The following is a 16,740-nucleotide window of genomic DNA, read 5'->3' on the forward strand; positions in this document are numbered from 1 at the left end:
CCTAACCAATTTGGTGACCTTCTACGACGGGGCTACGGAACCAATGGACAGGGCTGGAGCAGTTGATGACATCTACCTGGACTTGTGCAAAGTTTTTGACACTGTCCCACACAACATCCTTGTCTCTAAATTGCAGAGACATCAGTTTGGTAGGTGGATAAAGAACTGGCTGGATGGCTGCATGCAACGAGTTGTTGTCAATGGCTCAGTGTCCAGCTGGAGACCAGTAACAAGTGGTGTCTCTCAGGGATCGGTGTTGGGGACTGGTCTTGTTGAACATCTTTATCAGTGACATGGACAATGGGATTGAGTGCACCCTCAGCGAGTTTGTTGATGACACCAAGCTGTGTGGTTCTGTTGATACGCTGGAGGGAAGGAATGCCATCCAGAAGGACCTTGACACACTTGTGAGGTGGGCTGATGCCAACCTCATGAAGTTTAACCATGACAAGTGCAAGGTCCTACACCTGGGTTGGAGCAATCCCAGGCACAGCTACAAGTTGGGCAAAAAGGAAATTCAGGGCAGCCCTGCAGAGAAGGACTTGGGGGTGTTGGTTGATGAGAAAATGAACATGAGCCAGCTTCAGTGTGCACTTACAGCCCAGAAAGCAACCGTATCCTGGGCTGCATCAAAAGAAGCGTGACCAGCAGGTCGAAGGAGGTGATCCTGCCCCTCTACTCTGCTCTTGTGAGACCTCACCTGGAGCATTGTGTGCAGTTCTGGTGTCCTCAACATAAAAAGGACATGGAACTGTTGGAACAAGTCCAGAGGAGGCCACGAGGATGATCAGGGACTAGAGCACCTCCTGTATGGAGACAGGCTGAGAAAGCTGGGGCTGTTCAGCCTGGAGAAGAGAAGGCTGCGTGGAGACCTCATAGCAGCCTTCCAGTATCTGAAGGGGGCCCATAGGGATGCTGGTGAGGAGGGACTCTTCACTGGGGACTGTAGTGATAGGACAAGGGGTAATGGGTTGAAACTTAAACAGGGGAAGTTTAGATTGGATATAAGGAAGAAATTCTTAACTGTTAGGATGGTGAGGCACTGGAATGGGTTGCCCAGGGAGGTTGTGAATGTTCCATCCCTGGCAGTGTTCAAGGCCAGGTTGGATGAAGCCTTGGGTGACATGGTTTAGTGTGAGGTGTCCCTTCCCATTGCAGGGGGGTTGGAACTTGATGATCTTAAGGTCCTTTCCAACCCTAACTATTCTATGATTCTTTGATCCTTCTGAAGTCCTATGTTGCACTTCAAAGTATCATTTTAACATCAAAATGTCAGTCTGAAAATTACATAGGAAGAATATTGTTTTCCTAATTACATAACAATGTTTTCTATTTAACAGTATATTTCTAACGTGCTTGTCATTCACATCTGTGTTTTCATGACATTGGTATCATAGTCTGCATTGCAGGACTTGATTACTAGGTGCTGAAATAATTTATTATAAGGCAAATATGTTGACAGTTTCACTTGTACTTGGCTGAAAAATAATGCAATTCTGGAAGGTGGAGATCCTGTTTTCTGTACCTTTATTGGTATGTGCCTGTAGTAAGCTGTCAAGAGTTTTTACAGAGAGACTGTGAGTTTTTAGTCAGTAATTAGATGACAGTTGTGTATCAAATCAAAAGCCATTTCCTGGTGCTTGTGAACAGTATGGTGAAAGGACTCAGTCTTCATACAAACATCAAGCAGCAGAACAGAACAAGCAGCAGTTAGCACTGTTTACAGAGTGAAAACTTTCCAGAGGTCCCGTGTTGTTAATCCTAAATCTCTGGCAAGTTCAATAGCACACAGATTCTTAAGTTATTTTGATGCTGCCTTACTTTTCCTAAACCGCCTGGCCAGCCTTGGAAATTTTACTCTTAGTCTTTGTGGGTTGCCTTACTACCAGGTGTATATCTTCATCCTGAAACTTCAAGAGAATTCAACACTCAGTCTAAGCAAGGGTTCTGCAGACACACACTAATGGGAACTAAAGCTTCTTTGGCTTGGTTGCTTTTTTAGTTTGCGTAGTGCGAAGATTCTACTTTCTTGTGGCGTTTTCACGTTGCAAGAGGCTGTGACCTTCATTTTAGCACTTTCTAGACAGATAAGTTTAATAACTATTTTTAATTTAAGTCTTGTATGTATAGCACAGTAAGCTATGAATTCCCTATGTGGATATTACTGACTCACATTTGAGAAACTTCAGTCTGTATGATCTGAAATGTGTTGTATCAGAAAAAAAAAACATATATACTTAAAGAACATCACTGACAGTAACTGAAGAGATTTGTGAAGTAATCTCCATCTCTGTTCTTCTGAGACCCCACTTGGAGCACTGTGTGCGGTTCTGGTGTCCTCAACATAAGAAGGACATGGAGCTGTTGGAGAAAGTCCAGGGGAGACCATGAGGATGATCAGGGGCTGGAGCACCTTCTGTATGAAGACAGGCTGAGAAAGCTGGGGCTGTTCAGCCTGGAGAAGGCTGCGTGGAGACCTCATAGCCCCCTCTGAAGGGGGCCTTCAAAGATGATGGAGATGTACTCTTCGTCAGGTACTGTAGTTATAGGACAAGGGGGAATGCGTTTAAACTTAAACAGGGGAAGTTCAGGTTGGATAGAAGGAAGTTCTGTACTGTGAGTGTGGTGTGGCACTGGACCAGTTTGCCCAGAGAAGTGGTAATTGTACCATCCTTGGCAGTGTCCAAGGCCAGGTTGAACAGAGCCTTGGGTGACATGGTCTACTGAGAGGCATCCCTGCCCATGGCAGGGGAGTTGGAACTAGATGATTTTAAGGCCTTTTCCAACCCAAACCATTCTATGTGTCAACAGTGTATTCATTATCGGAAACTTCTGATTTTCATTATTTCATTTTCATTTTTTCTTTTACTGGGGGCTGCATACAGTCATTAAGAATCCCCCGGTATGTAATGGTGTCTACATATGGCGGTTTGGGGAAAAAATAGTAATTATGGCAGTCACCTGTGGGCTTGCATAAAACCTGGCAGTTTTATTCTGTGAGACCCAGTCTTTTGGTGACGATGACCCATAAGAGGCAGTATTGCACAACAGTCATTTCAATCTGTGGCTATCCAGTGTCAAGTTCTGAGTGGGATTCTGCCAGACCTTCTCACGGCTAAAATGTTTACCTGTAGCACCTTGTCTTCAGCTTCTGCTCCAGAAGGGTACAGGCTTCTATAGGTCCTGGTATGCCATGTGGCTGTCTCGCACATCCTAGGACATCTAAAATCACTTTCCTTGCGGTCTTGTCCCAGATGTTATTCTTCTAATGTCAGGGAGGAATGGTCTGTTTGGAACCAAACCATCTGCAAACAATCAGATGTTGCAGCAGGGATTATCATTCTGTTCTGCTGTCAGTTTTTAACTGTAGAAATGCACTGTCCTAATTTGCTCAGTATTTCAGTGTCATCTTGAAATCTGGCAGATATTGAGCAAATGTAGCTGTTACTTGTTTCACAGTTTTCAACACCTATCTCTTCATGTACATATCTGTCTTGGAAGCTTTATGGTGATCAATCAACTTGCACTGCTTTTTTAATAGGTTCTATCCAGCAACATGATAAAATCTCATCCAGAAACAGGTGAAACATTCTTAAACTGAGGGAGAGTAAAATAAAGTTACATCTGCTTCTGGATCAGATTTTGTTCCTAGTGGGGTGCTTATATTTTGGAAGACTTTATTATTCTCACAGTAGTTTATTTCAAGGATACAGTTGTCCCCTGCACCTACTGCTGCTGTATTGGAAGTGGCCATAATAACGAAACAATATTAAATTAAGGAGAGGGTTCGAAAAGCAGGTTGGGATTTCTGGATTTCTTTAGAGTTTATGTTGTTTTTAAGGAACTTGAATGAAACCATGAATTCTCATGTCTGTTCCCTTGATGCAACTCCCTTCACACAGGTTTACTCCTAACTTACACCAGCAGAAATTGTTACCTCTTCGCTAGTAACCTCATCAGGGCCAGCACACATGTAACACAATGTCTATGCTGTTCCACTCTTAGCTCTCCCATTGGTACAAATCTGTCTCATGAGCACTATTCCAGACGCTACAGGACCTGAATGTGATGAAAATTCTCTCCTATCTTTAAGGGTGTTATGAACAAATACTGAAGTATTACTTATGCTATTGCATAGCTATCTTTCATTTTACTTTGTTAGTGCAAATATCATGTTTCATAACTATCTCCTTTAAAGGTGTTGCCAGGAGTGTGTTTAACAGATTTCAAGATTAGTTTACATTATTAGAGCAAGCTATTTTGATTAAGACTGTGTGACCAATATATTCAGTGTTTTGTAAGGATGCCCATTCTATTAACACTGTTAGAGTTGTTGTTAGTGTTAATTTCTCCATTTTTTCATTAGGGGAGAGTTTCAAAATGCTTTGGATAACTATGGAATATGGGGATCTAAGAAGGGTTTAACTTCAAACTGACCTTACTGTATTGGCATCACTCCTGTTGACTTCCTTGGCATCAAAATCTTGTCCAGGAAATCTCTTGCTGTGAGTGTCTTACTGGAAATCAGTTTGCAGCTGTGGCTTAAGGCCACTGCCAAATCTGTTGACATGGGTTTTCTGTTGACATGGGTTTTCTGCAGCTATGTGCTACAGAGTTCCAAAGCTGAGCAGCCAGTGTAGCCTTTGATATCAGGAGAGTACAAGACAGCATCATCTAACAAGCTAAGCAGTCTCAACACGCTGAAGTTGCGTATCCTAATTGTGCTTTTGGCTTCCAAGACATCAATGAAATTCCAGATTGTTCAAACTCTATGCAAAGCATCTATTTCTTTTGAATTTTGGCTACAGCCATTCTGTATTGGGTGTCTTTACATTGCCTTAGCAGATTCCTTGCATTTGTGCCTGGAAAGTGTACTTACTCTGTGGCAGACTGCTGGGAAACTATTTTGGTTTGGAATGCCAGTAGAATTTTTAAAACAAGCCAATAAAAAGAGGATCACATATCACAAAGGTTATTTACTCAAGACTTTTAAAGGAAACCAAACATAGAACTGCTGAGTAACTCTGGGTCACTGCTTAAGTTAAAAGCCTTTTTTTGCCAGAGAAATGGGGAATTAGGGTTACAAATATAAGACTTTTTCTAATGCGGTGACCAGGGACAGGCTGGGAACAAAGTCCTGGAGGGATCTCTCATTGGACCTGTGTCCTCTCACACTTCCACCAATGGTCTGGAAAAAGGGAGAGAATAAATAGATGTCAGTATGTGTGGACACTACCAAATTCTTCAGGGAGTGAAAAATTAACTCTGGACAGCAAACACTGCAGAAATTTCTCAGTGTTAGTGTGTGGTGTGATAAAACAGTGGAAAAAAATGTAGGTCACTAGAAAACAATCCATGAATTGGAGGAAGAAATGATCCTGAGAATGCATCAATAGTGTGAGCTGAATTAGGTATTTATTCCAACAAAGGAAGGATATATTCTAATCATAAGAGAGATTTCTGAAACTGTGAACTGTGGCAAGAAGGCAAATAGAATGTTAAAAATTAACAAGCTTTAAAAAAAGCAACTGAAAACAAGGCAAAACATTTGAAGATGTACAGATCCATACTGTGCCCTCAGGTGTGCATGCAATGTTGATTTCCTTCCTCTCCCTTTCAGAAAGGTATTATTGAACTTTGCAGAGTGAAAAGAGTTGAGCATTAAAATATATATTTAATTTTGTTTAATCTGTGTAAGGACCAGGACACTAAACTAGACCAGAACTAAATCGATGAGGATTCTTCATCTTGGGAAGAAACAAGTGGAGAGGCAGAAGCCATTTAAGTACAGAAAACTTGAGTCGTGTGATTGGTTGAGTAGGAAAGCTGGACAACAGCGGTCAAAGTAAATGGGCAAATTGAATTATCAGTCAATTTTGCAATAACAAAAAGAGGAAATCCATTTTTACAGATTAAATCAACTGTTGAATCCACAGTTTATATCCACAGTAGTTGTGGGTTCAAAAATTATGAGCAAATTCATAAGTATTCCCTGATGACTCTTAACTGTGATAACACAATCTCAGGCTTTTGGAATCTCAAAGCCACCAATTGCTGGAAGTTGGGAGAATATACTGGGGAAAGTACAATTCTCTGGTTAGTTTTTTAGAACCTTTGCCTAATTTGATATTTAGGATTGCTACAGTTGAAATATGGAGCTGGAAAATGTACTGTATGCTACAGGTGTTATTACAGGTAATAATATACTAGTGAGTGCACAATGCAGCAGTGTACACATTGTGTAACTAGTGATCTCTGAATCATTTCAGGCATATGTATGGGATCTGCTGTATTTGATTTTGGTGCCAGCAAACGTTTACTTACATCTATCTTCACTGCCTAAGCGCTTTAAATGCACAGTCTCCAATTTCACCTCTTTCTCCTCAAATAAAGCTTTATGTTAACATCTGCAAAGTCAACAGTAATGCAATGTAAAATGGCAGTTAACCGTTCGTGCACTGCCTTTTCAGTTTGGCTGAAACTGTTGCAATTCCTCATGATGTTCAGTCAGTCACCCATACCCCGGTGCTTGGATTTGAAGTGTTGCACTAAAGCATCCACATTACTGCTCTCTAGAAGCAGCTTGTTAAACCACTTGTTTTGGTTATTCCAATCCCAAGACTTTTCTTCTGCTTTTTTGGTGGGACTTTAGGGATGAATGAAATGCTCTTTGCTTCCCTCCCTTCAGTTTTTAGACAAGACGTCCCTGTATTGAATTTGTTCTCCCAGCCTTATACTAACTTTGGGCTATTTGGAGGCTTTTGTTTTTCACTATCCATAGACTGGAGAATATGGGTCACAGCCTGACTTCACATTATTACTATTGATGCCATTTGCTACTAGCTACTTGTAGGTGATAGTGGTTACATGTTTAGCCACATATGTTATACTGAATGCATAAAATAGCAGTGACTGAAATGAGAACTCCAAAGGAGAAGAGTTTTATTGTGGAAGAAGAGTTTTGCAATGTAGGAGTCTAATATGAGCTTCCTTGCTCCATTGCAAATAAGATATATAACAATAAAGTGTTTCTTAATAAAACTGATAAAATTATTGTGGTAATTCCTCTGGGCTCAGGTGCATTATCACATCAGCACAGCTTGACAAGCTGTGATGTCAACTGAATAGCCATAGATAACCATAAGTATGCTCTTAGCTCATGGCAAATGTAAGGTAAAATGGTTGAGCTTAATCCTTGATGAAATATTTACTTTATCTCAATGTTGTGTGCACACAGCTGTTGTGACTCATGTGAAATACGACTTGGCCATGTATTTAACTCATCCTCATAAAATGATTTTCATGGTTAATGGGTTGCCTTAAAAGAGTGATTAGCCTGAGGTGTGAGTGTGCGTGTAGCATTGTTTCAAATGTCCACCCTCACATGGTGAGAACCAGCCCTGCACTCCTTCCCCTTCACAGAGCAAAGTCTTTCCAAAGTCTAAATATTTCTATTTAGCAATACCAATAATTTTTTCCTTCTTGTGTTTCCTTCAAAATCTTTACATTTCATCTTATGCACAACATCTTTTTTCTTTCCTTTTTTATTTCCTTTTTCTTTTTCCTTTCCTTTTTCTCACTCTTTCCCAAGAAAACTGTGACTCTGGGGTTGGACAGCAAATTACTACTGAAATCAAAGTCATTTGAAGGATAAAGGCATTTTAATGTAGCATGAAGACCAATAATACTCTGGTTCTGACAAGTAATATGAATTTGCAGTTGTTCTTAGTATGAGTATTCTATGTTAGCTTGCTAAAACAATTGCATTCTATAAATACATCAGCTACTTTTTTAGTTTAGTCCCACAGAGAGGAATATATTAAGGGCATTTCTTCATGTGTTGGTAGATTTGCTTTATAATATGCTTAGAAAGGTATGGGATTTTTCTGTTTGTTTTAGGTTTTTTAATAGAGGTCACTATTGTTTCTGAATTGCATTTTGTTATTTTGAATTAACAGGCTGGCTGTTACTAGACAGTAACTGTAAAAGCCATTGTGTTTTGCAGAAATAAGGGAGTTACCTCTCTTCCAAAGAGTAATCTGATAAGCCTACTGAATAGAAGCTGATTTGAGAAGATTGAAACTGAAAAACTTAGATTCTTCAATACATACATGGAAATTTTAGCATATTCTCAAGAAACATTATTTTGTCCACATATGGGTTTATACTTCTAGAAGTTAGTCACAATAGGGTCACCAGTTCCAAGAAGCAGGTTACCTGTGTGTCTCCTTTCCCCTCATCCTTCCTCCCCCTTTTCTTTTACATACCCTTAGAAGTGTGGGAGAGTTCACTGAAAAGATGATTAAAAGCATTTGTGAAGTCAGAACTGTAATAGAAGGCTGGGATCATGGCTGTTTTGGATACTTCTTCAGATCCTAAAAACTTCATGGAAAATGTGCCCTATTTCAGACAGGATTTGCTGTATATAGGTTAGTTGTTGCAATGTGTTTCACAAGATTTCCAGAAGCAGAGTCAGATGCAGTGTAGGTGAGTTTTTAATGCTGCCCTTCCCTTTTTATAGCTCTGTCTTGCAAGACCAGAGTACTGTGGTTTCCATTTAATCACCTTTGAAATAATTGTCCAATTACACAATAATATGTTGCCAATATTTAATAAGTTTCACATGTTTCAAAATAGACAAGGGAGTGGTGTTGAAGACACCTGCAATTGAGGTCATTGGTGGAGAGGAGAGAAAATGGAAAACACTTGTAGTGGTCAGTAACAACTGCAGGAGTTAAAAATCCTCTTATTGAAGTTTAGGTTGCATCAACTGATACACTGTGAGGTCTAAATGTCTCTTCTAATTTGCATTGTATTAGAGAAAATAATTTGCTTTGAGGTTTGAGGTCTAGGCTTTGATGAGATGAAATGTATTAATCACAAGTTTCTGTTCTGTATTTCCAGAAGAATGGTGTATCAAATGGAACTCTCTACAAAAAAACCTTTATTGAGCACTTTGAACAGGCACCAATGTATGTTGCTGTTCTTACTTTCCTGGGTTTTGGAGTGGGAACAATATTTGGCTACCTGCGAGATTTTATGAGAGCCTGGGGACTAGAAAAACGTCACATTGCTGCAGAAAGAGAACAACAAAAAGTATGTATGGAAAAGACATTATGTATCCACAGCTGAGCATTCCCCTACTTGCAAGTTATGTGCAATAACCTACCGAATTAACAAGGCAAACAACTTTCATCTTACAGAAGATCACTGCATAGCAGTGAGAGGAATGACGCACATTGCAGAATGAACACCTGTATGAATATGTCCCTATATGAATGTAAAATCCTAATTTTCACACAGAGAGATGTTCAAAGAGCACCAGAGCACTCTAAACAAAATAGAATCTCGGTGTATTAGGTCAATCCACAGAAAAAGAAAACTCAGAAATACCTCATTGTTAGATATATCATCTCTCCTAACCGCTTAAACCCAAACTTTTCTTTGCCCCATATGGCTGTCCTTGTCTTTCGTAGCAAAAGGCAGTGCTAACATCTGTAATTGCTGACTTCTGTTTGTTGAGCTGCTGATCACAGAGCACTCAGCAATCAGTGTCCCAGCTACAGAGTGAATGTAGCCTGAATTATCCCACATGGTTCAAGTGAAACTTACACCTCAGCAGGTTCAGTTGTGGTTTTAACTTTTAGATCTTTTATTGCTCCTCCTTATCTGTGCAGGTTGAGCCATCATTTACAGTAACGCTTGCCATAATGGAGGAAAAATGCAAATAGTCTTACTGTTCCTCTTACAAATAAAATTCCCAAAATTATTTCCTGTTTCGGCTTTCCAAAGATGCATGTGCAACTTGATGAAATATCATGGTGCAGTCTTTTTGTCAGCATTCTCATGGAATATACTTTTCACTTCATGATTTGTCCATTTGTTGAGCTATTTTGATTCCAGACATGCTAGTTAAATCTTTTCGCCATCCAGTATGGATTACGTGTTCATTTAATTCTCCAGTCTTCCACATATGTAACTACATACCATGTTGTTTTGTCAGCTTATTGTATCCAGTGTCTGATATGCCTATATTGCTGTTTCATATAAATCTTTGTTTAGATTTCATACCTTTCTTTTAACTTAATTTCTAAGTAAAATCCATGGATAGAAATTGTCAACCAAATCAGTTGTCTTAACTGGATGTGTGAATGTGCAGTCTAGGTCAATAATGCCCAGATAAATTACATTGGACTGGCTTTAACCTAATGTATCCAGCATTTCATGAAACCTAATGAGTTGTTTATCTTAGTTTTGCAATCTGCTCCACACATAGCAAAGGAAGCATTTGGTTTCTCCCAGTGAAAGAAGCATGAGCTCTTCCGTTTCCAGCTTTCCAAATGCTGAGCTGGAGAATTAGGCCAACTTGTTGACCATTAAAAAAGGAAATAAAACCAACAACAAAAGAATACCCCCCCCCCCCCGAAAAATACCAACACTATTTCAAGGAATTAAAGTAAGATATTTGCTGGTAGTTGTTGTTTGTGACATAGGAACGTGTGGCTGTTACAGAGCTCTGTTCACTAATGAATCTGTTTTTCCTTTTTAATGGGAATGACTTGGGTACAGCAGCAGACGTTTTCCCAGCAACATAACCCTGTGCATGTTTTCAAACCAGGATTTTGTGCCACTTTATCAAGATTTTGAGAACTTTTACACCAGAAACCTCTATATGAGAATACGGGATAACTGGAATCGTCCAATTTGCAGCGTCCCAGGGCCACAGTTTGACCTCATGGAACGCGTTACAGATGATTACAACTGGACATTTAGGTGAGTCAGCTTATACTGCAGCTGTCAGACTCAGAAGTATCCTCTACAAAGAGCACAATGTTGCATCCAAGCCCCTCATACCTAAATCCTCCAGTAATACACATTAGCATACATTTTCCTGAAATCACTACTGTGCTGACAGTCTGTCCCCTTTCTTCTGAATGTTGTTTGGAAATGCAGTATGGAAGGGACTGAAATCTATTTCAAATGGGTTTTATTTGGCTATATTGGCAGAATTAAGACTGCTTATGCTTCATCAATAACAACAGGCCTTTAGTCAGAATATTACAACAGAATTCGTTTTATCATAGAATCACAGAATGGGTTGGAAAGGACCTTAAAATCACCTAGTTCCAACCCCCATGCTGCAGGGACACCTTCCATTAGACCAGGTTGCTCCAAGCCCTGTCCAACCTGGCCTTGAACACTGCCAGGGATGGGGCAGACACAACTTCCTTGGGAAGCCTGTTCCAGTGCCTCACTACTGTCACAGTAAAGTTTTTCTTCTTTATAATGAAACTAAATCCCTGCTGTTTCAGTTTGAACCCAACACAATTGCCCTATCACTTTGTTATAATGAAAATCGTAATTTCTTGCAATGCATATATGTTGCTTCTTACTTCCATAGTGAATCTTTGGCCATGAGTTTTAAGCAGTTTACAGCTTGAAGTTTTCAGTGTATCCCACCTGTTGCTGAATTAAATAGATACAGAAATTCACCACATAGACAATGTGTAGGTTGGGTATATTTCAGCCTACTGAGAATGTATCACAGTGTTTGCCACAACATCTTCTCCATGTTTAATTTCTCTCTGTGTGTGAACACTGATGACTCTGTAGATGCTGTTGACAATTTGCTTGAAAAAATAGTGTCTGTAAGTTATCCCTCAAATAAAGTTTTAGACTTGATTGTTTATTCAGGTCCATAAAAGTCCCCTTTCACCCAGTACTAACAAATTGCCATCTACGGCTTAGAATCTAGAAAACATTCTGAGCAAGGAGCAGCATTTAGACAGGAATAGAGAAATGCTGCAAAAAACTTCTGGGATGTTAAAGCAGGAGGATTATAAATTCCCAAATAGGAATTTGACAGTGAACAGAATTCAGTGGGAAAATTTGTGGGGTTTTCTTTCTTTTCTTTTTTTGGGGAGTTGGAGGAAAAATTGCACTATTCTTTAAAATATGCTTTGATTATAGGTTTACAGGAAGGATTATCAAGAATGTAATCAATATGGGTTCTTATAACTACCTCGGCTTTGCAGAAACGGATGTTAATGCTTTGAAAACTGTGACCATAGAGTTACAAAAATATGGGACAGGAGTCTGCAGTACCAGACAGGAAATGGGTGAGTAAACAGCTACATGACCACCACAGCTTCTGTAACTATGTGCTTTTTCTTACAGATATCTTGAAGGAATTGGATACTTAGAGAATTTTAGTTGCATAAACAATTACTTGTTTCACTATTAAAAGGGATGCTGTGTTTTATTCATTATCACATATGGAGCTTTTAGAAAGGAAACATGTTACTGATTCTTAGAAAAGCAAAACCAAATGGATCACATAGAGGCCTGGGATTTTTAACGATGGAAGTAAGAGGCTTATTTTCTAAAACAACTAAAATAAACATTGGGACTTTGAGAATTGTTCCAGGGCAAATTTAATTTCATCACATTTGTATCAGTTACCACATACAGAGTGTTCTGATTAGTAAAATGTCCTTCCACATCATTTATTTTTTAGTTAATTCAATGTTCTAAGAATACAGTGTAATGTTTTATGGGACATTAATGGGCACATCATATAAATTTCTACTGTGCTCCTAATGCATAAATTTGGGAAGGTTCCATCTGACTTTTCTGTTATTATATGTCCTTAATAGTTTGTCTGCTTTTTGGTTTGGAGACTGCGTGTAGTGTTATCTTCAGTTGTATTTTTGCACAAAGCCTTACGCCCTAGTGGTGCAACCAGGCTGCATTCCAGAGAAAACAATTTTGATCCACAGAAATACAAGGCGAGGTTCCAGTTCAGGCTTTATCTTTCATGGGAGCTATCAGCCAGAAATAGAACAGGTAATCTTCCCAGCATGGACAAGTATTTTAGACTATTCTTTCCCCTAATCCAGCAACCTGAAGAATTCTCATTTTGTATCTATCTCTTAAAACAAACTATTATTCTTCCATAAATCTTATGGAAAACTATTTTATTGTAATCTAAGTCTTATTTCCAGGCAAAAGTAACGCAGACCTTGTCATCCACTTCTTATCTTGTCATCACGGTTTGATTTGTCGATAATACACTGTTGACACCAGAGAGAGTTTACAGATTGACCCTACTTTCCTTTTGTAGGTGACCCATCTGGTGACTGCAGTATATTGTTTAACCTGAATTGCATGCTTGAAAGTGGTCACCATTACTAGTCATCTAAGGTACTGAAGGAACATTTCTCTGCATCTTTATCTCTTGGATTCTATTTTGTCTGAGAACTTTTCAGGTTGTTTTCCCTATGTCAAAGAACATGTCTGGTGTTCCTTATTCTTTATCTCTGTGGGATTTTTCATACGGAAGACTTGCATAACTTTGACATATTCTCAAAAAAAAACCCCAAAAAAATAAAATACTGGTTCTATTTTTAAATATAAAAAATCTTACTAGTTACCTTCATCTAGTTTGTTTTGAGAGCCAATTATATGGATTTCTAGGACTTCCTCTTCATCTGTACTCCTTTGGAGTACTCAAAGTTATCTTAACAGGTTGGGCAAAGTTTTGGATTTATTCAAATTGCCTTCATAACAACTAGTCCCATGAAATTAATTCAGACTATTCATAATTCAAAAACGGGCTACAAGTAAAGAACACTATGTGAGTTTTGTCAGTGTCAGTCTTTTAGGAAGCGAATTTCAGAGAGCAGCTTGGACATCAAGAATTACTAAAATAGGAAAGCAGGGTGTTAAGACCTGACTTAGATGGTGCAAAAAAGCAGTCATTGCATTTTCTCCCAGGCAGCTGACAAGGGAGCCTGTGCCTGTGTAGTCAGTGGGGAGAGTTTGCTCCACAGAGCAATTCTGGGCAATGGTTACTTCATTGGCTCTGGCCCTGTTGGAGCCTGCCTACCACCGAATACTACATAAACAACCTAAGAAAAACAGTTTCTTACTAGTAATAAGGATAGTCTATTTTATTTTTGCCTTACAATTTTATGCTCTTTCAGCTCTGTTTTGGTTCACAGTTGAGCAGATCTGAAAAATTCTGAGTTACATATATATGCACACATACACATGCGTGAAAGAAGGAAGAGTCTGTATGAAAAGTCTTACCTTTCTGAATCATCATTTGCCATCTTCACATTAGAAAAATAGAGCAGAATGGTTCTGACCCTGAGCAAATAACATTTCAAAACTTTTGTTGTTGTTGTGTGGCTGAGCTAAAGTGGTTTGGAGTAAAAAATGCAGTGAGCTGTAGGAGCCAAGGCTCTAAATTGCCTTTGGGGTCCTAATCCAAAAGAGAACTTGAACATATTTATAATTTCAAGATAATTGACTTTGAAAGTACTGTTCTGCTGATGCGCATTTAAGTGTCTGGCATGTTTGGGGTTTTACTAAGATCTCTTTCAAAGCAGTAAGAGGTCTCCTTTTTAGAGACGGATCATTCCACTACTTTGAGAAGATTACAGAGACTGGAAAACAAAGAAAGACATAAGAATAATGTGGGTGATGTTTGGAAGAGTGTATTATGGTTAAACTGTCTTTTGACGGCTTCTGCCAAAACTCCTCTTATAAGTGTGCTGACTGTGGAGTGGGTACAAAATGTTGTCATATCAGAACGTTGCTGCAGGTAGTTTACTCTCAGAATAAGTTAATATGACTGTTTTAATGTGGTGGTTTATATCTTTACTAAACTGTGTTTTATTTAAGGAAACTTAGTGAAGCTAAACCATGCAAAATGTAAAACAGTTATTCTGCATTCCCAGAAAATTAACTTCAGACTGTGTGTAAACATGGTGCAGAAATTAACTTCAGTGAGAACTGCAAAGCCCTGCTCATGCTTTCTCTGAAATAATGCATATGCCACTGGAACAGACATTCCTCTTCAAGCACAAAAGCATAGGAAACTGATTAAAACAGTGGCTGGTCTTCCTGGATTTGTCCTCCATAACAAGATTTAAGGCTTTTCACTCCATTTTAAATTCAACACTCTCTTAGAATTGTAGTAATAATAATAAATCACTTTCTTTGCATAACAGAGTCATTTAAGACACATTCCTGAGGCTTTTGTGGGACTTTTAATCTGTAAGAACAATATTTTCCTTTTTTTTAAGACCAAGCCAACTATTATCCCTTTTGAGCATGATCTTGGGGTTATAAGTAGTAGTTCCATGAAAGCATTACCTTATTGTCCAGTGGTCAGAAAGCAAGTCAAATACTAGAAATTATTAGGAAATGAATAGAAAGGCAGACATAGAACCTCAGTATGCTATTGCATAAAGCTGTGGTTTGCTGTCATCTTGGGTACTCTGTGCAGTTCTAGTCAAAACAACTTGGCAGAGCTGGAAAGTGTCAGAGAAGGGGCAACAACTCCTTTGAACAGCGTTTGGGTGGAGAACTACTGGGCTAGTTGTCTTTAGGTGTCAGAAATGCCTGCAATCTGGTTCAAAAAGAACCTAAAGGAGGAAATTACAGAAATCTTCAAAACTGCATGTGGCATAGAAGAGTGGTCAGGGTGGCTGTTCATTGTCTCTTCCACTGGAAGATCTGCAGGGCATTGTATGAAGCTGGTAGGAAGTTTCCATCTAAATACAAGAGGCAGTCTCCACACTGGAGGCTGCCAGACCCAAGGAACTCAATACAAAGAAGGCTGAAGACACTAAAACTTCATACTTCTTTACCTTCTAAGAGACACTGGCCACATACAGAGGGAGAGATCATTGGTAGTTGCTACAAATACTTAAACCATTATCTGACTCAGGATGTCTTTATGCTGAAATTAGTTAGAAATCAAACTGCTGCTGCATATATGTTTGTCCTGCATTCATTCTTCCCCAAACATGAATAGAAGACAACTGTCAGATGAAGGATTATGGGCAAAAGGGACCTTTTCTGTGCCATTTTTCGTTTAGTACTAGTTGTTTAGCATACTTTCTTATTAATAGCTTAATATTAACTCATTACTTATATACCTATTGCCACTGCTGTACAGTCATTAATACTGGACTTGTGGACTAACAAATCATCGTACAGATTTGGCTTGACTTAGGAACATGCACATACTTACAGCTTTGTAAATTTGGACAGTATTCACAACAGAGGCAGCATTTAAGAAACTTATGAAGCAGTAACCTGCCTGTTTTCAGTGGTTCCAAGGACACTAAGATCAAAAAGACATTAAGGGAAGACACTTAAAAAGAGATCAAGAGTTGCACTTATGGTTGGGGCATGTCTTCTAAGGGTAGTAGTTTGGATGAACGTTTGAAAGTGGTTGCATACAATAAGCAGAAGGCAAAAGATGCTTGTATCAAAGTCTGCTTAGAGGGGAAAGACTTTTCAGTTGTGTGGTATGTGGAATGGAAATAGACCCTAAAGGGTATTGACAGCAAAAAGTTAATTGTAAGCAAGATCCTTCAGAAAGTTTTGGAGCAGCTGGACATTCAGGATGAGGATAGACATGTAGGATCAGGATAGAGAGACCTGCACCTACCATATCCGACAGAACAGATCATGGGTGTAATTGAAATTAAATCAGCTTTTGTCAGCAGAAACCTGTCCTGCAGGTGCAGAAAAAGTCACTTTTTTAATCACTTCGCCTAATTCATTGTAAGTGAAGAAAGCAATGGGGACATGAAAAAGCAGGAAGTTGTGTTTTCCAGGAACAAATATTGGATCTGAGACAATAATTTTTAAATGTTGAAGGATTTAAGTAACTGGAAATTATTCAAACAAGTGGAGTAATTGGAACATTCTGGTATTTCA

General features: G+C 39.0%; 1 protein-coding gene across 3 annotated transcripts in view; it reads left to right on the forward strand.

The window, feature by feature from the left end:
• SPTLC3 (serine palmitoyltransferase long chain base subunit 3) overlaps positions 1-16,740 on the forward strand; it is a 96,413-nt gene that overhangs the window by 31,137 nt on the left and 48,536 nt on the right. For 2 of the 3 annotated variants that reach the window (XM_005147464.4, XM_031047548.2), the window contains 3 exons: positions 8,905-9,096; positions 10,619-10,773; positions 11,971-12,119. In XM_005147464.4, coding sequence (XP_005147521.1) covers positions 8,905-9,096; positions 10,619-10,773; positions 11,971-12,119 — 496 coding nt within the window. The remainder of the gene's footprint in view (positions 1-8,904; positions 9,097-10,618; positions 10,774-11,970; positions 12,120-16,740) is intronic. The other variant, XM_031047549.2, reaches the window with a different exon arrangement.

This window comes from Melopsittacus undulatus, chromosome 3, assembly GCF_012275295.1.
Source record: "Melopsittacus undulatus isolate bMelUnd1 chromosome 3, bMelUnd1.mat.Z, whole genome shotgun sequence".
NCBI lineage: Eukaryota > Metazoa > Chordata > Aves > Psittaciformes > Psittaculidae > Melopsittacus > Melopsittacus undulatus.